The sequence below is a fragment of the Equus przewalskii genome, chromosome 32, assembly GCF_037783145.1.
Source record: "Equus przewalskii isolate Varuska chromosome 32, EquPr2, whole genome shotgun sequence".
Taxonomy (NCBI): Eukaryota; Metazoa; Chordata; class Mammalia; order Perissodactyla; family Equidae; genus Equus; species Equus przewalskii.
In genome coordinates, this window is record NC_091862.1 from 15,958,988 (window position 1) to 15,981,950 (window position 22,963).

A 22,963-nucleotide genomic window follows, 5' to 3' on the forward strand; every position below is an offset into this window, starting at 1 on the left:
ACATCCTGCCGTTTCTCTGCTTGATTTCAGAGAGAAGTATAATCTTTAAAGCAAAAAGAAAAGCCGGTCTTAGCCCAGTGATCTTGACCTGAACTTGATATTATTCACTTGCACTGCTCTGTGGTAGACGATAGTTTTTATAAAACAAATAAAATGGTAAAATAAATGATGAGTGTTTAAACATTAATCATCCCCGGCTTTCCCCAGGCTCTGTAAATATTTACTCATTCATTTCTTCACCACATCTTTCATCCTCATAGCCCCTCCGTCTAGGAGAGTGGCTTGCACACAGTAGGCATTCCCAACACATCTGCTGAATGAATAAATAACTATCTACGGCAAGTGCTTTCAAGTTGTCATGGCGTGCAAAGAACTTGAGGGGCTTTGTGTACCAAGAACTCCTGATGGAGTGGGGACAATGACACAAGAGCCAAGTGCGACAGAACAGTCTGTGTGATAAAGGCTCCGCGTAGATGTTGCTATTAACGTCAGGAGATTAGAGATCAGGGGGAGGCAAAGAAGCCAGCAAAAGCTGGCAAGATGTAAAAAGGACCTTGAAGGTGCTTGAAGGACGCAAAAGATTTTAACAAGCAATGAAGGGAAAGATTATTCCACAGAAAGAGACAGGGACAAGTCGAGGTGTGAATGGCGGCGAAGGCAAGGCTTATTCTGGGAATAGTGGCTCTTCTTTTTGTATCGGTCACAACCACCTAACATATTCATAAAGCTCCTTTTCAAAGCCTGGAGTCTACAATAGGACCTTTGATCATTTTTGAATGACTACTGAACATATTCTACATCAATTCCCTCCCAGATCTCTTAAATGCACACTTAGGAGACGGAAATATTCTAGAACAGAGCAGTCCAACAGAAACTTTCTGTGATGACGGAAATGTTCTCTATCTGTGCTTTCTAGTCCAGTAGCCGCTAGCCTCACTTGGCTGTTAGTATTTGAAACGCGACCAGTACAACAGAGGAAATGAATTCTTAATTTTAGTTAATTTAAATTTACATAGCCACCTGTGACCATTGGCTACCCTACTGGGCCGCACAGGTCTAGAAAATAACCATGACCAATTGTTACACTTTTGTACAGTCTTACATGGAGCTCACACCATAAACTCTTGCTGGGTGACATCAGAAAGGTAAGCTGGAGGATGTGGTGGCCTTCATGCTTCATTATATTCATTTTGTAGATGTGCCAATCCAGGCTCACAGAAGCTGAGTTACTCAAAGTTAGATGGCATATCTTTTTTGAAAAGGTCTGAAAAGCTCACTGGAATTATTAAAATAAATTACTTATGTCTTGCTTGCTTTTTTTTTCCCCCTTGCTGAGGAAGATTAGCCCTGAGCTAACATCTGTGCCAATCTTCCTCCACTTTGTATGTGATATGCCTCCACAGCATGGTTGATGAGTGGAGCAGGTCTGCACCTGCAACCTGAACCCGAGAACCTGGGCCTGAGCAGAGCGTGCTGAAGTCAACCACTATGCCACGGGGCCTGCTCCAAGATTTGCTTTTTAGTGGAATAAAATTGATCTACAAATTCCAGAAAAGCGGCTACTTAAATTTTCAAATTACTTTTTGAGAAGAAAATGGACACAAATAAAGGGAAATAGAACAGAAGTTAAAAATGAAGCTGTTCCAACTGAAGAAGCTAAGGAAGTATGAAGACGAGAACACAGTGGGATCTCATCTCACATGGAGGGCAGGTTCTAGGTCAGCCCCGTGAGGGTCTCTTGGAAGCCGCGTGAACACACTACACGGTGCTCTACCGTCAACACTCTGCTGTCTCTTGAGCCCACGGCTGCTGAAGTGTTGAACTCGCTGCTGTTTCTTCAGCGGCCACCTGAGTGAAAACTACACTGTCCTCCGTTTCACCAATGCCAGAGAGTGGAATTCACACAAGTCAAACGTTCCTATGTTGGGATATCGGCGAAATGTATTCCAATGCCCATAAAACATTTAAAGAGAAGGATCAATTCAGAAACTTTAAGTTGAATAGCAGTCTCTGGCCACCCAGGAATGATCACAATTTGTACTTTGTATTTTAAATGAAGCATGAATTTTAGGAGATCGAGTGCAATTTGGTAAATAGCCTTTCCTGCACTTCAGATAAAAACATAACATGAAACTGTCGATGTTCGTTTATACCGAGCACACGAAAGGTGCAAGCAGTCATTACAGCACACCCTGGGGTCACGGGAGCGGCTCTGTGTCGTCACTGAGAACACAGACCCTTGCATCTCTGACACAAAGCATGTTCTTGGCTGAAACCAGCACATCTGAGCCACCAAAGGTGTCCGTGCCGGCTTCCCTGAGCCGGCTCACCGAGCGGCTCTCCCCGTGGGCTCGCTGGCCCCGAGCACAGCTTAACCAGGAGACTCAGAGGACTCTCACCCTCCCAAGGCGACCGGGACGTGCGGTGGAGATAGCTGGGCCCTGGGAAAGGAAACAACGTTCACTGCCAGAAAACGTGCCTTTGTCCATGTGAAGTGATGGCGATAAGGAATTCACAAGGGTGACCTCATTTACACTCCCAAACAGAACACCCCAGCGATGTCAAAGGAAAGAGACATCCAGGAGCAGGTGACTGTAATGGTCTCTTCTCACCCAGCTGAGGGGAAAGGGCTGACGGTGTCCTGAGCACTCCACTGGGCCTACTACCTGATAATAGCTATTAGTTGATAGGTAACAATTAGCCCAATAACATGTATTTTTATAACATATCTGTTCCTCTTTCCACAAACCTTACTTATAAAAGTCCAATATGAATGAACACAGGCACAGTCTGGGCTCTATTTTCACATGCAAGGAGTTTCCCTCCTCCCACTTCTTTTATAAGTGGCTCTTTTTCTCTTTTTTTTTTTTTTGAGGAAGATTAGCCCTGAGCTAACATCTGCCAATCCTCCTCTTTTTGCTGAGGAAGACTGGCCCTGAGCTAACATCTGTGCCCATCTTCCTCCACTTTATATGTGGGACACCTACCACAGCATGGCTTTTGCCAAGCGGTGCCATGTCAACACCTGGGATCCGAACTGGTGAGCACTGGGCCACCAAGAAGCAGAACGTGTGAACTTGACCCCTGCACCACTGGGCTGGCCCCTGGCTCTTTTTCTTGATTGTACAACATGAGTCACAGCCCCCTCACCGATCTACTCAAGATGAGCTTCCAAAAAAATCCAGGGCTAAGACTAAAAGTCTCACTCAAGAGAGAAGTCAACTACCTACAAGAAAGGATAAAGAAATCATTTTCTCATAAAAATTATTACTAAAACAAATCCCCAACCTCTCAGATCCTGGGGTGACTGGAAGCTGTGCTGTTTTGAGTGTTTTTTTTCTCCCAAATCCTAAGGTTATAGTTTTACCTTTTCAAGGGTCTATTATATGCCGTACCTTTAATGAGAGCATCTGTGATAATATTTAAATAATGTTCCTTAAGTGCTTGCTTTTTAGGTTGAGAAAATGGATACCGTCCCTACACAATGGTCTCATGTCACCAGAATTCAGGCCAGAAAGGCGAGGGGATGGATGGAGTGGTGGTAGAAGGTGAGTGGACAACACGTGGTAGGACTCAGACAGTTCATTTTACATCCTTCAGTCTTTCTCGATTGGTCCATATTCTAGATAAAATAACGCCTGTTTAGAAACTTCCATCATAGTGACATTTCATTTTTCATGCTTGAAGAAAGCATTTAAATGAAATGATAGGAATCCTTGTGAGATGCACAAGTGACACAGATATAGACCACGGCATCTTTCTCATCAGGAGCTATTTCTAGCATCAAGCTAACAAAGCTGGGACATGCTGTGACAGCGTCACACAGGGCTGAGAAGGATGTGTTGAGAAAGTTGGGCTGCTTCTAACAACAGGTTCAGATCTGATGAGACCTTAGAAACACCGATGAGTGAGGGAGCCCATAGGCTGAGGAGGTAAGTGTTATTCTGCAGGCCAAAGGAGACTTGACAGAAAACCCAGAAGCCAGTGTTGGAGAAGAATCTAGTTTCCATAGAGACCTGAGGTGTGTCTGTAGAAGGATGTGGCATGGTCAAGGGAGGCAATGTGGGAATCTGGAGCTGAATCACGGAAAGAAGGCCAGGGGTGAAGAGGCTGATGAAGGGCTGGAGGCAGTTCAGGTTGGAGGACCAGAGCTCAATCATAAATAAGAAAGCAGAAGAGGAAAGAGCGTAGGGAAGAGAAACGAATTTCTGAATGGATGCTTAACTGACTGGAAAATGCAAAGAGCATCTTTCTATGGAACACTCCAAAGATTCCACTGCATGGAAAGGGGAAACGAGTGAGCTGAAGAAAGGGTCAGCGGGAACAGGCAGACCAAGGGCAAGTCTGAAGACAGGAAGGAAAGAGCTGGAAGAGGCCAAAGGCCCTGAGTAGGAGACAGCAGTACAGACACAAGGGCAACAAGGATAAGACACAAGGATAAGAAAGGATGCCCCTTCTCCTTGGAGCACTTTTTCACAATCACTGTGGAATATAAAAGACATACAGAGATGTGCATAAATATCATTGTAAGTTTTTAAATTCTACAGTGAAAACTATATACACAGTGTGAATGTACTTAACGCCATGGAACCGTACACTTAAAAATGGCTAAAATGGGAGATTTCATATTACGTAGATTTTTTTTTACCACAATTTAAAAAACACTATTTTTATATATACAAGTATTTATATGTATGCATCTTTGCATCTTTATTGATTTATTTAAAATTTGAGGCTGTGGTTGCAGATGCTCAGAGTCCAGTTAAGGGATAACTCAAAAACCCCACCACCAACCGGCATATGTTCACGTTTGAATCCGAGGGAAATATAACACAATTTCTCGATGACCAGCCAAAACACAAAACAAAAGCCCCTAGACCAGCCCTGACTTAAACAGACCAGCAGTGCTAACCATCTGGGCAGGGAAAGTGCGCCGTGCAGAAATCGGCCATGCCGGCTGTGGCCGGGCTGAGTCTTCCTGCTCTGTTTTGATCTCTCTCCATCCAGCCCCGCTGTGATCAAGAGAAGGGCTCCCCACAAAGAACAGGAAAGACTCTTAATAAAAACAAACACTCTCCTGTCTTGCTATCAAAATTACACCTCGAAATGACTGCAGGGTGAGAGGAAGGATACAGACAGACACGCAGATGATTTTCAACCTTAACTCCTAATTTAACAAACAATATTCAGACTCCGATTTGCAAGGTGACTCTCAGTGCCACACATCCTTCACAAAAGCGACAGATTTTTTCTTTTCTTTTTGTTTTTTTTTTTGAGGAAGATTAGCCTTGAGCTAACATCTGCTGCCAATGTTCCTCTTTTTGCTGAGGAACACTGGCCCTGAGCTAACATCTGTGCCCATCTTCCTCTACTTTACATGTGGGAGGCCTGCCACAGCATGGCCTGCCAAGCGGTGCCATGTCCGCACCTGGGATCCGAACCAGCAAACCCCAGGCCACCGAAGCAGAACATGCACACTTAATCACTGTGCCACTGGGCCGGCCCCATGACAAACTTTTTCTTATATCACAAATGGCTCCTACTTCTAACTGAGAAGGAATGCTAGACGTCTTGGTTTAATCTGCTGGTGCCCTTCTTTCTTGGTGCACTGGGAGCCTTGGCTTCTCATTCCTGGTTTTAATCTACTTGAACAGGAAACCAACCCCAGAGCCTGACACAGCGACTGTGAGCTCCAACACAATTCTCGAAGGTCGACTCAGGAAGCCCTTTCTCCTCCTGGAGTGAACGTGACAGGAGGAAGAGCCGACGTTGATCGCCAGCTTCCTATGTTCCAGCATTTTACTCCGACACATTTCACTGGATCCTCACAGCAACCAAGTGGAGTTGGTGTTAATATCAGACACTATTCTATAGATAAAGAAGCTGAGACTTTGAGAAATTAGCTAACTTGCCCAAATTTATATCCGTAGTAGGAGGCCTGGTCGAGATTTGAACTCAATCCCACATGACCCCAAAGCTTTACCCATTTCACTACAATATATTACTTCTTCCATCGAGTGTCCATTTGTTCGGGGGCAGGACCCTCACCTTCTCTGAGCTTCTGTTTCTGCATCTATCATGCATACCCATGGGACAGGGCGAGGTAGGCCTGAAAGAATGCATGGGCGAGGGATTTATTAGCTAATCAAGTGTAAACAGTCTAGTTTTTCTTTCAGCTGTACATTTTCCTGCATGCTTGCAAATATGGAGATATACTAGTTAACCGTAAAGATATAATTGTCAAAAGTAAAATTAGACAGGCAAGCCCAGTGGCCTAGTGGTTAAGTTCAGCACCCTCCACTTCGGCGGCCTAGGTTTGTGGGTTTGGATCCCCAGTGCGGACCTACACCACTCATCAGCCATGCTGTGGTGGCCTCCCACATACAAAGCAGAGCAAGACTAGCACAGATGATAGTTCAGGGCAAATCTTCCTCAAGCAAAAATTGGAAGACTGGCAATAGATATTAGCTCAGGGCAAATCTTCCTCAGCAAAAAAAAAAAAGAAAAAAAAAAAGGAAAAAATTTAGAAAAGAAAAAGTCAAAGAGAAGATGATTTTGTGGGGCACTTTTAACAACTTCTTAAAGGGACTGTGATCATCCTAAAGGGCTGAGGGGAATTGATGCACTATTTCAAGTTTAAATACATTAATTCTCACATGATAAACCACCTTTGAGCAATTAGGCCACTGTATTTTATTCCATAATTTTCGAATTATTATTCTGAGTTAATCAGAGCTGCCTCCAGTACCATCATCAAAAGCTGCCTACTCTTCAATTAGAAGCTGTTCTGGTAAGACAGGTGCAGAACTGTTCTCTAGAGAACAGGGGCCGCTTACCTCAATCTTCTATAAAGTTCAGCACAGGCTGCCAAGACAGCAGCTTGCTTCTCACTTTAACTACGAGCTCATCTTCATGAAGCCTCGCACCCTCTGAGCTGTGTCGCCTCACAGCATCTTCTCTAGCTGTCCCTCTTCCCTTTTGTGGTTTGGAGACAATTTCAACTCCCCACACAAAAGCAATCAGGCCCTGTGCTCCTATTCAAATTCCCCCAGATGAGCTCAGGTGTCTTTCTTCTGCAACACAAGACTGGGGCGGGGGTGGGGCAGGGAATAAGACGCCATCGATCCTGGAGTAAACACATTCTTGGTGGAACAGAGCTGAGGAGTCAGCAAAAGGCACAGAGAAGCCCAGTTTGCAGTGAGGAGCAAAAGCGGCCGGGCGATTTATCCAAAACCATTTTATCACTCCTTTTTTCCTAGAGGGCAACCCCACATCCATCCAGCTGCAAAGCACCAAAGGCTTGGTTGTGGGGGAAAAAAAAGAAAGGGAATAAAAAGGGTTTCAAGAAAACCATTACTTACTTTGTAAAGGTTCACCTACACTGAACATGCAAGAAATCAGGGAAAAAACGTTTGAGCTTGGTTATGACTACACCAGTGAATTCAGATTTCTATACCGTTAACAACACTGTAAACGGTCCTATATTATCTAACATCGTCTTGCCAGCGTGAGGAACACAGCCATTATGGAGGCAGCACTAGCGAGCAAGAAGCAACAAGAGCTCTTTGCATAAACCGTCACGCAGCAAAAGGCTGACACGCTGATTATCTAATAAACAATTACGCAGCTCCAACCTAATTTCTGTGTTTTGAAAAAAGGGAGAGGAGAATGTTGGCAAAGGAGGCAAGAATCCTGGCCTTGAGGCCAGCTATCAGATGTAGGATGTTAGACCACATTATTATAACATTTTCCCCTTTCACAAGAGAGCAAACGTTTTAACAGCATTATCTGCATGAAGAATGGGAATTCTGAAAAAAAAAAAAAAATTTAAAATATCGGTGGAAAGGAAAGGGGTTCATCTTAGGGTTAGTGCGTGTCTGAGACAGCGTAACTCAGAAACGTTTCTGCTGTTTACTGACCTTCTCTTCACCTGGGATGGTTTCCTTGAAGACAGCCGCACTTTGTGAATCATTCATTAAAAAGACTGCCTTTGCCACTCAGAGTGGGAGGTCCGCGATCAGATGGCGGTGGTCAGAGGCACTCAGAGCAGGCGGGAGAGAGGGAGTCTCCTGACAGTGGCTTGTGTAAATCGGCCATGGGCCATGCTAGGTGCTGTAGACACCCCGGCAAGGCTCTCCCGGGCAACCAGGCCCAGCCAGGAATCCAGGATCGCCTGGGCCAACTGCCATTGGAGTTGGCTTCACTTGCCCTGATGTGCCCACTGCAGGTGACATCGATCCTATGCTTAACATCTCCAGGATCAGAGAACTCACAGCTCTGATTAGAACGTTTTTCTTTACGTTGAAACCAAGTCGCCTCTCCCATGGATCTCCACCACCTCTGTAACCCAGAACATTCTAGTCTCTCATTCATAAAATGGCCTTTCAATAAGACCAGCCTGTTCTGGGCAAACCATCCCAATTCATTCCTGAAGTCCTTCCTTCCACAACCATTTGGCACGCATTCATTCCACTGTCGTCCTTCCTCTTCAAGCAGGTCAGCAGTTACTGCCCCTTTAAGGGGTATCCCCACCCCCACCCCTGCTTTTGAACACAGTACTGAATTCTGAAGAACAGAGCAGGACGGTGACCTCCATCATTCTAGATACTCTCCCAGCTCTGACTCTTTCTGGCTACGGGACACTGTGTGGGCAGCTTACTTAATCTCTTTGTGCTTTACTTTTCTTATCTGTAAAAATGGGTGGGTATCACCAGTTCCTGCAAGCATGTTAGGAAGAAGTTAACGTGTGCAAAGTGCCCATGTGGCTGGCGCAAAAAGCCCTCCTTAAGCGGGAGTCCTAGCAATAAGTTAGCATCATCACGCTCCTGCGGAAGCAACTGTCGACTTAGAGATGCTGCTGCTAAGCCCCTCTCTTCACTGATGCGGCCGGGTTTTGCATCGGGACAGAAAAGAGGAGGGATGTTGCTGTCTGTGACATCTGAGACACAGACCAAGAGAATCTGCGAGGGAGGAGGAATGGGAGACCAGCTATCGGCTTGAAGGCTGAGCATGCTCCCTATGAGGACGATCCGACAGCTAGAGCTGGACCACAAAATTCAGAACAGAGACGGTCAGGCGGCTGCCAGGATAAACGGCGAGGAAGAGTGAGGTCCTGGGAAGTTCAGATTTTCTGACTGAAGACTCATTATCCAGATACGCGTAAAAATATACTAGACAACCCAGCAACTCCATCTCTGGGTATATACCCCAAATAACTGAAAGCAGGGTCTCAAAGAGGTATTTTTACACACGTGTTCACAGCAGCATTATTTACAATAGCTAAAAGGTGGAAGTAACCCAAGTGGACATCCACAGGTGAATGGATAAACAAAATGTGGTCTATACATACAATGCACTATGATTCAGCCTTAAAAAGGAAGGGAGTTCTGACATATGCAATAACACGGATGAATCTTGAGGACATCATGCTAAGTGAAAGCTACAGACTGAACGTTTGTGTCCCCCCAAATTCCTATGTCGAGCCTGATCCCCAAGGGACGGTACTAGGAGGTGGGGCCTCTGGGGGCGGGGAGAAGGTCATGAGGGCAGAGCCCTCAGGAATGCGATTAGTGTTCGTATAAAAGACCCTACAGAGACCCCTTCCTCTTCCACCTTGTGAGGACACAGTGAGAAGACAGCCGTCTACGAACCAGGAAGTGGTTCCTCACCCGACACCGAATCTGCCGGTGCCTTGATCTTGGACTTCCCAGCCACCAAAACTGTGAGAAATAAATTTCTGTCGTTTATAAGCCACCTGGCCTATGGTATTGTTACGGCAGCCTGAAAAGACTGAGACAGTGAATCAGCCGGTCACAAAAAGACACATAGGGTATGGTTTCACGTATATGAGATATTTCAAGTAGACTGACAGAGACAGAAAGTAGAATGGGGTGGCCAGGGGCTGAGAAGAGGAGAATGGGGAGCCGTTGTTTAATGGGTACAGAGTTTTAATTTTGCACGGTGAAAAGCGCTACGGAGATTGCACAACAGCGTGAATGCGGTTAGCACCACTGAACCGCGCACTTAAAATGGTTAAGACGGTACATTTTCTGTTATGTGTATTGTATCACAATTAAAAATTAAAGCACAATGAGAGAAAAGAGCTATAGCAGCGGCTGGCCCAGTGGCACAGTGGTTAAGTTCCCACATTCTGCTTCAGCGGCCCGGGGTTCGCCAGTTTGGATCCCGGGTGTGGACATGGCACCTCTTGGCAAGCCATGCTGTGGTAGGCGTCTCACATATAAAGTAGAGGAAGATGGGCACGGATGTTAGCTCAGGGCCAGTCTTCCTCAGCAAAAAGAGGAGGATTGGCAGCAGATGTTAGCTCAGGGCTGATCTTCCTCAACAACAACAACAACAACAAAAAGAGCTATAGCAGAAATGGACAAGGAAAATACTGCCCATGATTTCACAAGCCTTACGAAATTGCTCAAAAGTCTTGTTCTTGTGCAAATCCTGCATGTTAGCTGTTGAATTCTGTTTTCCAAAACCTCTCTCCCTGAGGCCTGCTATCTGGAAGTAGAGCATATAGCCTTCAAGAGCACAGGCTTTTGGACAAGGATTTGGGGGGGTCTGCCCTTGGCAGGGCGACCCTGTCAGATGACTTATAACCTCTTTCACCTTTAGTTTTCTTTCTTTTTTTGAGGAAGATTAACCCTGAGATAACATCTGCTGCCAATCCTCCTCTTTTTGCTGAGGAAGACTGGCCCTGAGCTAACATCCGTGCCCATCTTCCTCTACTTTATGTGTGGGATGCCTACCACAGCATGGCTTGCCAACTGGTGCCATGTCTGCACCCGGGATCCGAACCGACGAACCCTGGGCCACTCAAGCGGAACATGCAAACTTAACCGCTGCCCCACTGGGCCGGCCCTACCTGTAGGTTTCTTATCTGCATGGTTGCTGTGATGACAAAATGGAACAGTCTATGCAAAGCTCTCAGCACTGGCCTGGCGCACAGTTAAGGTGCAAGACATATTAGCCACCATTATCCTTGTTGTTGGATCTTACCTGAACATCATAAAGGAACTGGAAACGACTTCCTTCACTTGCGGCTTCTCTCACAGCCCGAGCCAGGTCCACCGACCCTTTTCCGCCAACCGACCAGTGATAGCAGGGGACCGCATCAAAGGCACCAGCCCGCTTCGCGAGCTCACACACCAAGTCTATCTCAGCACGGGTGTCGGTCCTAGTGATGAAAGCGTTTGTGGTTTTGCATCTGTATTCATTTAGTGATGTTTTTCAAGAAAGACTAGCTGCTTCTCCAGAACTTTGCTCCTTAACACTGAATATATTCTAAACATCAAAAGTGGTTACATTGTGTTTAAATAAATCAGACTTAAAGAAAAGCATGGGAAAAAAATCCTCTCACAGGACGCAAATATTTCAAGTTGTTAAGGGTTTTATCGAGAAAATTCCATAAGGTTTCTCTTTGATCATCCAGTCTTTCAGACAGAAATGCTGGGTGGGATTAAAAAAAAAAAAAGCCAAAGAAATGGTAACTGACTATATAGATTTCATCTCCCTAATAACATTTGAGAACACTTTAGCTACAATGAAACCAATCTAAATCAAACCAACCAAACAAACAGAAAGAGCTGAGTATTTCTGTATACTTTGAGATGAAGCAGAGAAAGACCAAACAGCCACGAGACACAAATACAGTTCACAGGGTGGCCCAGTGAAATGGCCGCATTTAAAGCAGGGGGCTTAACTTACTTAAAGACATTGAGGGCCACAACAACTGGAACCCCAAAGAGCTGAGTGATCTGAATCTGCTTCTGAAGGTTACAGCAGCCGTCTGCCACCAGCGGGATGTTCTGCAAGAAAACCAGACCCCATGGATCTCCTCCCACCAAACCGGCCAAAGGAAACTGGCAGGCCCACTCGGGCGGGTATTGCTTCCGTCTTTGCTCACTTTACTGTCCTAGGAGCTATGAAAGAAGACTATAAATCACTTTCTCCTCCAAGAAAGATGGCTGCAGAGGGAGGAGGCTCATTTTCGAAATCATTTCTAAGATTATTCTGGGTCCCTTGGCATATTTGGGTTTTGAGCCAGGCAGCTATTTCTGCTGCTGACTGTCGGCCAGCACATAAGCGAGGTGCCCACGCTCTGAAGGCTGATGGACAGGAAGGCACGAGGCCCAGGGAGGGCGAGCAGCGCTGTCCAGCTACGCTCTGCTCCAGTCCCTGGTGCCACCTGTAGGAGGCAAGAGGTACTGCTGCCAGTAAATCGAAGTCTGTTTACAGAAAGCAGTCGGGTAGCCTCAGCAAGTCATAAAGCCAATTGTGTATCCTCCAAGGTCAGCTTTTTCCATATCAAAAGAACACGTGGGAATAAGCCTCATGTTTGTTTCTGTGCTGGACACTTTGAGCTCCCGCTCTGATGGCTGCCCAGGGCGTGGGGACCGCACAGAAAGCCTGCATCCACCATTTCTCAAGATCGAAGAGTTCACGGAACGGATCTCATCTCTTCCCCCGACCCGTTCCCTCTTGGGTTTTTGGAAAAGCACTAAGAGGCCACGGGTCTAGGACGCATTCACTGATTGAGAATCAACTGCAAGCCAGTGGTTAACCGGAACGGAATGATTCTTCACATTAGCCTTTTAAACAGCCACTCTTACCTCCTCTGTATATTCTCTCTTCAGAGGGATGCCAGCAGTTACCTGAGACAAGAGACAAAATTAAGAATAATCGGATTAAAATGCTTACTCTAATTGATACAGATCTGAAGGACAAACAAATCATGGTCGCTTTGGGGGAAGGTACATTTAAAAGCACACTTTGTTTCCTCTAAACGGAACTGGCAGCCCCGGCCGAACATAAAGTCTTGTGGGAAGATTTCACCAAACACTGGGGCCTGGGCCCCACCCAGACCAATTACACTGGGGCTTCTGGGAGGGGGACCCAGGACCAGTAAGATTTAAAAACTCCTCAGGTGACTCTAATTTGACCCAATATTATGACCTTTCATACTGTTGCCCATTATCTCAGCATAAAGTGTAATCTGTAAATGATTAAATACCCAATTTACACAAAGTGCATCATCATTCTAAATAAATTCTAAACCACTGTGAAGTGATTGCCATTACTTTTTTTTTTTTTTTCAATTTGTCCATATGCAGCTTTATTCTGAATTAACCACCTGTCAAGAGTGCAGGTCCAAAGAGTAGAAAAAAATAAAGGAGCCCATCCAAAAAAGTTCCCTGGCAAGTGTGAAGGAGGGCATGACGTTAGGAGCCATGTTTAGGAAAAGAAATGTTGTCCAGCTTGTGAATGCCATTTTTGTCAATGATTCGAACACTGAAGGCTGGCAGATTCAGGATGAAGTGTTTCTGGAGCTCCTCTAGACATTTCCTAAGAAGCTCCACTGCCCTCTCACGTGAGAGAGTTGGTGTGTAGTATCGGTCCAGGATACTGAGAGTCAGAAAGGCACCATAGCCGTGGGCTGCGAAAGGGGCCTTGGCCAAGGCGGCCAGGTAGTCCATGTAGTAGAGAGCTGGAGCCTCATGCTCATTGTAGCCAGCCAGGAGGAGGTTGACATGATATGGAGTCCGACTCCGGAGACAGTCAGCCAGGTTTCGGCGTGTGAAATTAGCTGCTGCTGTGGGAGACAATTCATAACCATTTCGCATCTTGTAAAGTTGCACATTTTTCTGAATATATTCTGCAAACTGTGCAGTGTCTCCAGCCTCTCCAACACATAGGAGTAAGATTTTTTCACTCATCTTAAACATCTTGTCATGATCGTCCTTCATCTGGACAATATTGCAAGCGGCCACCGGGATGGAGGCAACAAGGACATAGTCGGGGCCCTGGATGCCGATGAGGTACTCCATGCTGGTGGGTGGCAGGAGGCTGGGGGCTGCAGCTTCAACAGAGTGCCTGATTGCTGTTACTTTTGCTTTTATTTGGCCTAGTTACTCACAATAACCTGTGGGGTTGGCAGTTTAAAGATGGGGAAATTGAAAAAGCTGGGAGAAGGCAGGAGTCTTGCCCAAGGTTACACAGCAAATGAGAGGCAGACGGGGACCTGAACATCATGGGGTTCTGAAACCCCAATCTAGTACCTTTCCACAATCCCACGCTGTTATTGTGTGGAGCCCGCTGCTGGTTTTGGTGGGAAACACGACGGGGCATTTGGATTCTCTGAGCACGTGGTGACTTACTCTCCTCTCAGTAGGAGAGACCTTGAGAATATCAGAAAGCCTTTGGAAAGAAGTTGCCTCTGTGACAAATTGTTTTTCGATAACTTGTGGGAACATAATGAAGTATTTTCAGAAGGGTTTTCCAGCAGTGGCGTAGACAAAATTGGAACAACTAAAATGCTAGATTAAAAAAAGAACGTAAAGCATTGCTGAGCTTGCACACATGCAAAGTTCCACAGAATCAAAAATTAAGCAAAAGCAGGAAGAATGGATTGTATACAAATGCCAAAAAGTAGAGAGGATCAATAAAACTGAAAATTGGTTCCTAAAAAGACTAACAAAATCGACAACACTCTGGTAAGATTTTTAAAAAAAAGAATGAAAAAATGCTATAACTGAATGTGCTGTAGACAGAATTAATAGGATACTATCATCTACTTTCTACCAATACATTTAAAAACACAGAGAAATGCATAGGGGTATACCTTTTATTAAAACTCATTTAAGAAGAAACAGAAAACCTAAACAGTTCTATATTCATTAAAAAAATTAATTTATCCATCATCCCTAAGCAACAGACCCAGACAGTGTTAAAGGTGTATTCTTCCCATTTTTGAATAAACCGATTATTCTAATGTTACAAAATCCTTATAGAGTATATAAAAAAGAAGGAATCCTTCCCAATTTATGTGGCTAACTGATAAATATAGATACAAAGATCCTACTTAAAACATTAGGAAAGCAATATGCAAAATGTAATTATTCATCAAAAAAGATAATATATCCTCAAGTTGGATTTATTCTAGGAACCTAAGGTTCATTTAATACTTGAAAGATAAGTAATATAATTTGTAACAATAGTAGGTTAAAGAGAAAAACCATATCATCTAATAGATGAAGACAATTATTCAATATCTATTTAGTATAAAGACTTGGCGAACTAAGACCAGAAGGCAATTTCCCTAACCCGATAAAAAACGTATACTAAAAATCTATAGAAAACATCATACTTAGTGATGACCTCTTAAAAGCATTCCCTTTGTGATAGGGAATGAGAAAAGGATGGCACCTGTCACTACTATTTAATACAGCATTGCAACTACGAAGACTGGTCAGTAACAAGAAGAAAAAGGATAAAGATGGGAAAAGAAGAAACAGCTGTCATTATTTTTAGGGATGATCGCCACAAAGAACTCCCTAAGGTATCTCTAGCTAAATTAGAACAATTAATAAGAGAATTTAGAGAGGTCATGGGATATAAAAGCAATATACAGCCCGTGTCACTTAACGACAGGGATACGGTCTGATAAAGGCGTTGTTAGGTGATTTTTGTCGTTGTGCAAACATCATAGAGTGGACTTACACAAACCTACATGGTATAGCCTACTACACACCCAGGCTGTATGGTACTAATCTTATGGGACCACCATCGTATATGCGTTGTATATACATTTTAAAAGATCTAAATCAAGGAAGAAATATCCCATGCTCTTAGATGGAAAGCTGTCTAACCTCCCCAACTTTATCTATGGATTTAATGCCATTCGATCAAAATCCTAAGATTCTTTGTGAAACTTCCTGAGCCAATCCTAAGATACACAGGGAAATGAAAAAAGCCAGTAACAGGCCAGGCACACGTGAAGGACCTGATGAGCTTGCCCTACAGGGTGCCAGCGTGGCATAGACACAATTCTATTTAGATAGACTAGAGCAAGGGAGATCCCAGAAAAAGACCTACAAGCATGAGGAGAATTGATTTATCACAAAGTAGCCTTGAAGACAAGGAAGGAGGAGGGACTGTGTAAGTAAACAGTGCCAGGCCTATTGGATATTAACACAGTCATGGGTCACTTAACGACAGAGACACCTTCTGAGAAATGCGTCGTTAGGCGACTTCATCATCGTGTGAACATCACATAGTGAACTTACACAAACCTAGGCTGTATGGTACTAATCCTATGGGACCATCTTTGTCTATGTGGTCTGTCCTTGACCGATATGTCATTATGCAGCACATGACTATATAGAAAAAATGAAATTAGATCTGGTCTCTGCACCACACACAAAAATCAGCAATAATGGGTGTAATGGTTAAATTTGTGTCAACTTGGGCCATGGGGTGCCCAGATATTTGGTCAAATATTATTTTGAGTGTTTCTGTGAGGGTATTTTCAAATGAGAATAACATTTAAGTCAGTGGACTCTGAGTAAAGCAAATTGCCCCCCAGGATGTGTGTGGGCCGCATGCAATCAGTTGAAGGCCTAAATAGAACAAAAAGACTGCAAGAGAAAATTCAGACTGGGACTGAACTGGAACTTAGGCTTTCCAGAGTCTCCAGCCTGCTGGCCACTCTGTAGATTTCGGACTTGCCAGCCTCCACGATTAGATGAGCCAATTCCTTATAATACATCTCTTTTTATATAAATATACATCCTTGGGGCTGGCCCAGTGGCACAGCGGTTAAGTGTGCATGTTCCATTTTGGTGGCCCAGGGTTCACCAGTCTGGATCCCGGGTGCAGACACGGCACTGCTTGGCACGCCATGCTGTGGTAGGTGTCCCACGTATAAAGTAGAGGAAGATGGGCACAAATGTTAGCTCAGGGCCAGTCTTCCTCAGCAAAAAGAGGAGGGTTGGCAGCAGACGTTAGCTCAGGGCTAATCTTCCTCAAAAAAAAAAAAAATATATATATACACACACACACACATCCTATTGCTTCTGGAGAATCCTCCGTAATACATTGGGTTTAAAAAACTAATTGAAAAGGAATATTTGGATCCAAAATTATGAGATTATTATATATATTTCATATTATAACAGTATTAGTTCTTATATTGCACCAGGAATAGTCGGTACTTTGGAAGACAGAATACGAATTTAAAATGATTGGGGCTAAAATGGGCAAGTTCAAGGGTCCCAGGACTTTCCACTGCACACACTATGGAAAGAAACAAGCTGAATAAACATAAAAGGCAGCCATGGTTATTTGTGTAATGATATCAAAAGGAAATAGAAATTATAATGGATCAAAAACATTACCACAGAGTTGTTTCAAGTATGAAGGAATGACACTGCAATGGGTAACATGACATATAGGATTAAGAAGAGAAAGTTCATTTATTATTCAATCACTGAAAACATTTCCTTGATACCGACTCTGCCAGGCACTAGGGATACACAATTAATAAGACACAGTCCTTAATCTCAAGGGGTTCAGAGTTGAGTTGGAGACACACATACATTCACAAAACAACAGGATGCAGAAGGATGCTAAGCTTCGTCTAGCTTCCTGATTCCTCTTCCATATCTGTGCCTGCAAAGCTTGAGCCCTGTCACCATCATCGCTGGCGTGGAACCATGACTTTAAGTGGAAGTGGAAGAGGCACAAAGAATTAAGGAGGAAAAAACGCAATCACTGTGAAACAGCACATACATTAAGATGAACGGAAATAGGATTATAAATCGCGTCGAGGATTTTTACAGGACAGAGACCAGCGCCTGGAAAAAATCTGGACTAGAAGTCAAGAGACCTTGATTTCACATCTGATTAGTCCCCTAAATGGACCTGTGACACTAACCAAGCGTCTGAATCATTCTGCACCTCAGCCATTTCATCTGTATAAAGACGGAACCAGACTAGACAATTTCGAAGCCCTTTCCAGTGTTGAAGCTCTTTGATTTTACAATTTTCAGGGTGCAAAACAGAGAGGGAGAATTTCAAATGCATCTTATATCGGCAGAAATAGTTTTCTGAAACTCGAAGCTGGTATACAGATTCAAAGTCTGACGTCAAAGAGTGATTGTAGCAACAAGTGGTGTTTTGGGCAAAATCAAAATTCTTTAGGATTCACTGTCTTATAACATGTGTTGTGTCAACTTTCCATTTGAAATAACGATGAAGCTTTAGGCTAAAATGAGGTGCTTAAGTGTCTGGTATTATGAATGGATTGGGATTCAGAAAATGTTTACCCATCATTAACATTCAGGTCTTCACAGTGGATAGAGAAGGGGGTTTGGAGCCAAGTCCCAGTTTGGCTCTCTGCTGGCCTGGTGACACTGCCCACATTCCTTAAACCCATCCAACCTCAGCTTCCTCATCTGTAAAATGGTACAAAATAATGTCTGCTTCTCCAGGACAAAGAATTGCTTAGATGATTAAATGATGCACAATATGGTGTTTCATGATGGCAAATCTGTTATTTATTTTTGCTATGTAGTTAGTCATTGATGATATGACTTTCGTGTACAAAGTATACCAACGAAGAAATCAGATGTGCCAGTTTGTCTAATACCTTAATAATATAAGTGACAAAGAAACTTCGAATTATTTTATTTCCAAAATGATTAACCAGTATAACATTTTTTTCTTCTCCCTCTGGAAATACCTAAAAATGAAAGAGAAAAAGACTAAACCTTCTGTGGAAGGAATTTCTTTTCAGATGTGTGTAAATTCTCTATATAAGATAGGTTAATATCAAAAGTCTTTAAAAACATTAAAATTTGTGTTTTCCAAGCAAAGCTGTCTTAGAACTAAGCAATCCAGTGCTATCCCAGAGTTATGAAGTGAAACCATAATAAACAGAAACAGAAAGAAAATAGTTTTAGATGAAATCTGATGCAATGCAGCATCAGTGAACCAAAAAACTCTCTGTACAAACAGTGAAAAACCTCACCCACAAAAGCCATCACTCTAACCCTTACGCTCTCTGCTCAGGAACCAGAGCCTCACTCCTCTCATTAATGCGGGGTTATCAAAGGTTGACACGAGTTTCAGATATAAATCTTAGGACTAAAAAGCGGTTCCATGATGCTCCTTTCCAAAACACTGCTTAGAAATAACTTGGGGGGTGCTGCTATTTGCTTCAACTTGCTAAACTGTAGGGGCCCCATAATGATGATTTGTTAGAAAGGAGCTGCTTTAGGAAACTGGAGTGATCAAGCAGGTCTGAACGTTTCAAATGCTGAATTCTGCTTTATCTTAATTTTAAAATCTGTTTTATTAGGAAGGGTGGGACTTACGCTCGGCCCGCCTCCGTGCATCTTCAGAGCTCGCACCGTTGCCACCAGCACGACAACGTTGGGCACCAAGCCGGAGGCCCGGCACTTGATGTTGAAGAACTTCTCCATTCCAATATCGGCGCCAAAGCCAGCTTCGGTTACTGTGGAGAATCAGATCGGACACTTGCTATTACCTTTTGAAAACGAGAGTAGGTTTCGGCAATCATGGGTCTGACTCATGTTGCAAGGACAGCTGAAATTCCCCTCTACTTCTGGGTTACATCTTGTTCATATGCAAAGGTAAGGCGATTTTCGAAAATGTTCTACTTGCTCACATTCCGTAAAAAGATAGCTCTCCACTCTGCTTCACACGACCGTGTGTAACGACTCATTGCCAAGGCCAAGATTTTCCCGCTGGTAAATAACTCAAAACAAAGCTTTTCTCAACACAGATGGGATTTTCAATTTTTTAATCAGTTGCCAAATTGTATCAAAGGACATTGAAAGCATGATTACCATGGAAGATCCTTTCTCAGTCTTTATAACATGCATAGAGGACTAGTTATTTTAGGGCCACCTGGTCGTTTCTGTTGATTGACAAAATTCCAGGTAGTTCAGTGGTTTAAGGAGGTGGATCATCAAGTTTGGCATAAGATAGCATCTTTATTCCATAACCACAGAAGACGAGCATCTTTAGCCATCCCCTCCCCCACCCCTATAGTGCTGGAAATGTTACTGTGGCAAACATGGACACAGCAGAAAGAACATCTAACATTGTCTTCCAAGATAATAGTAGTGACACTGGGTCAGCAACAGCATCTTCACACATAAACAAGAGCTCTAGGACCAGCAGTACCAGCAGCCCCTGGGGGCTTATTAGAAATGCAGAATCTAGGTACCCCAGACCTACTGAATGAGAATCAGCATTTTAACAAGATCCCCAGGTGAGATGAATGCCCATTAAAAAAAGCACATTGCTCTAGAAAGGAATACTATTAATGTAATAGAAAGTAAATATTTATGAAATATGAACTATCTATTGACAGTACTACTAAGGCCATAATTTAAGCCAGAGATAGGAATTGGCAGTAAAAAAACCTACTAAGATAAAATAAAAAACACTTAAAATGTGAACGAAGGAAGATATTTGTCTCCAGCATTCACTGAATACACACATTTTAACAAGAAGTAAGGAAACAGGGGGCCGGCCGGGTGGCGCAGTGGTTAAGTGCACATGTTCTGCTTTGGCGGCCTGTGGTTCACCGGTTCGGATCCTGGGTGCAGACATGGCAATGCTTGGCAAAAGCCGTGCTGTGGCAGGCGTCCCACATATAAAGTAGAGGAAGATGGGCACGGATGTTAGCTCAGGGCCAGTCTTCCTCAGCAAAAAGAGGAGGATTGGCAGCAGATGTTAGCTCAGGGCTAATCTTCCTCAAAAACAAAGAATTAAGGAAATAAATGATTAAATGTCACACATAATTTCAAACTCTAAATACATCAACAGTTGTTCTAATTCTTTACAGTTTCCTTTAAGTCCTTCATATGCCTATATAACTTTCACAGAATAGGTAGAATTTCATAGTCTGCCCCTTTACTTTAAAATTATCACAGAGTTTTCTTGCTGTACTACAAACATTCAAAATTTATGATTATATGTGGCAGCTTATAATTTTGTTGAGTTGATGTACCAAGATTTACAAAATTGTTCCCCTTGTTATTAGATGTTTGGGTTGTTTCCAACATAAACAATGCTGCAAAATATCTGTGCATATGAGCTCGAACCTTTTTCAAATTATATTTCGGAATAAATTCCCACGGGTGAGAGTATGGTGCCAGAGGATATAAAAAATTTTTATGACTGTTGATATGCTTTTGACAAATTGAAAAATATTCCTTTAAAAATATTCAATTTGGAATGGAGATAGCTACAAAGTCATTTTTTCCTTCATTATGTTTTCTTTGAACAAGCGATTTAGCAGAGTAATTTAAAGACGTAAAAGACACTCCTTTTTATATAGTATTTGGGGCAAGTCTAGTGATTTTATTAGCCGTAGTCAAAACTGGAGAAAACCATTGACAATAACAATGTCTACCTCAGTGGTACTCCTGTAAAACCAACGCTCACTTTAGCCTGATGGTGGACCCCAGAAAAGGAATATTCAGATGACTTTGTCCAAAGTCCTTATAGAGTGGCCTCCCGGTGGGGGAAAAGATGGGGAGCAAGGCCATGAGTACTGGACTACAGTTGACCGCCCTGCTGGTTAGTATCACAGAGAGATAAGCAGACAGACAGGATCCAGAATCCCCCCCAGCTGTGCATATGAGCTGACAATTGAACAGTGATAATTATCAATTGAACCCTGGTGAGTTACTTGATCTATTTCAGTCTCAACATCCTCATTTGACTTGCCGGGAGGATGAAGTTAGAGAACACACATAAAATACTGAGTTACTGGGTTTTTGGTGCCTAGTGGGAGCTCACAAAAATGGTTGGCATCATTACTGCCAAAAGAACAATTCTCCCACTTGGTAGAAATCATATTCAATTCTTCAGCATTTGTTGAATTCCTACTATGTCTTGGCATTTTTCCCAGTGGCAGAAGCCCAGTCTTAGGGTCCCTAACCTTAAGCACTCCAGGGACGTAGTGAGAGAGACCGTCTGCTACTGGACTCCAGAGAATTGGAGCTCAGCAAGCCACCAGGGATGGATTTTGCCCAGGAGGTTTGGGGAAGGTGATGATAGAGTCAGGCCCTGAGGGACAAAGAGGTTTCCTCCAGAGTTTCAGAGAGTTGGGGGAGGAGAGGGGAAAAGGAACAAAGGGATTCACAGATAAAGGACAGAGAAAGAGTAGAAGCCAATTTGTCAAGAAGAGAAATGATCTGTGATGACTGGAGAAGTCATTATTTCAACTACCAAGACCCGTTCTCTGGTCTGATCAGTTCTGAGGAGGAGAGACTCAAGGAACCAAAGTTTCATACGTTTTTTTACAAAGCTGTGCTATTTGAAAAACTGTTCAATGTTGCCCGATGGCCAGAAGTAGAGCATTGCGTACATTTTACATAACGGGGTTTGATTACGTGATCTCTAAGGTCTTTCCAACCGGAAGCACGTTTCCACTTGAAGCTCCCCTGGTAGACTGTAGGCTCCGTGAGGACAGAGACCATGTCTGTTAGAGATCAACCCTGCAACGCATGGAGTAGGCACTGAACAAACAAATCACAACCTAGTTACCGCGTTCGCCTTCCTTCATCAGCTCACTTTGCTTAAAGGAAAAAATCCAAGTTCCTTAACATCAAACCTGAGGCCACCCTAATGTAACCTCAAGCACACACCTCAGCCTTCATCTTCCTCACGCTCTGCCTCAAATTTCACGCTTCGGGAATATCCAGCTTTCTGCAGAGCTCACACACACTATGTTACTTGTCGTCTCCACCCCTCTTCTCCCACCTGGAACATTCTGCTCTGCCCTCTCCCTTCTTTAACTCGTTGTCCAAGCCTCAGTTCAGAGGTCGCATTTCCTGGAAGCTTGCCCTGATCCCCTCAGGCAGAGAGAGCTACTGCCCCTCGCCCATCCCGGGTGCTCCCTCGTGGGGCCCACATCTACCTCTGCACCTAGCATCCTAATTTACACTCAGGTGTCATCTTGCACGTGGAGCTCAGGGACCCTATCTCACTCATCTTTGCATCTCCAGTACCTAACACAGTACCTGGCGCGAATAAATGAATGAACTGACAAAGATATGAAGAAACTGTCAGAATTGGAGCCAATGACGATATAAAGTCAAGTCTACCATTCAATGGAGATAGGTAGATAGAC

General features: G+C 43.7%; 1 protein-coding gene and 1 pseudogene across 3 annotated transcripts in view; both read right to left on the reverse strand.

The window, feature by feature from the left end:
- MTHFD1L (methylenetetrahydrofolate dehydrogenase (NADP+ dependent) 1 like) overlaps positions 1–22,963 on the reverse strand; it is a 191,134-nt gene that overhangs the window by 56,530 nt on the left and 111,641 nt on the right. For all 3 annotated transcript variants that reach the window (XM_070603316.1, XM_070603318.1, XM_070603317.1), the window contains exons 21-24: positions 19,167–19,306; positions 12,624–12,665; positions 11,719–11,819; positions 11,011–11,188 (exon numbers count right to left, since the gene is read on the reverse strand). In XM_070603316.1, the coding sequence (XP_070459417.1) occupies positions 11,011–11,188; positions 11,719–11,819; positions 12,624–12,665; positions 19,167–19,306 (461 nt within the window). The remainder of the gene's footprint in view (positions 1–11,010; positions 11,189–11,718; positions 11,820–12,623; positions 12,666–19,166; positions 19,307–22,963) is intronic.
- Positions 13,098–19,121, reverse strand: LOC139080837 (proteasome subunit beta type-2 pseudogene; annotated as a pseudogene).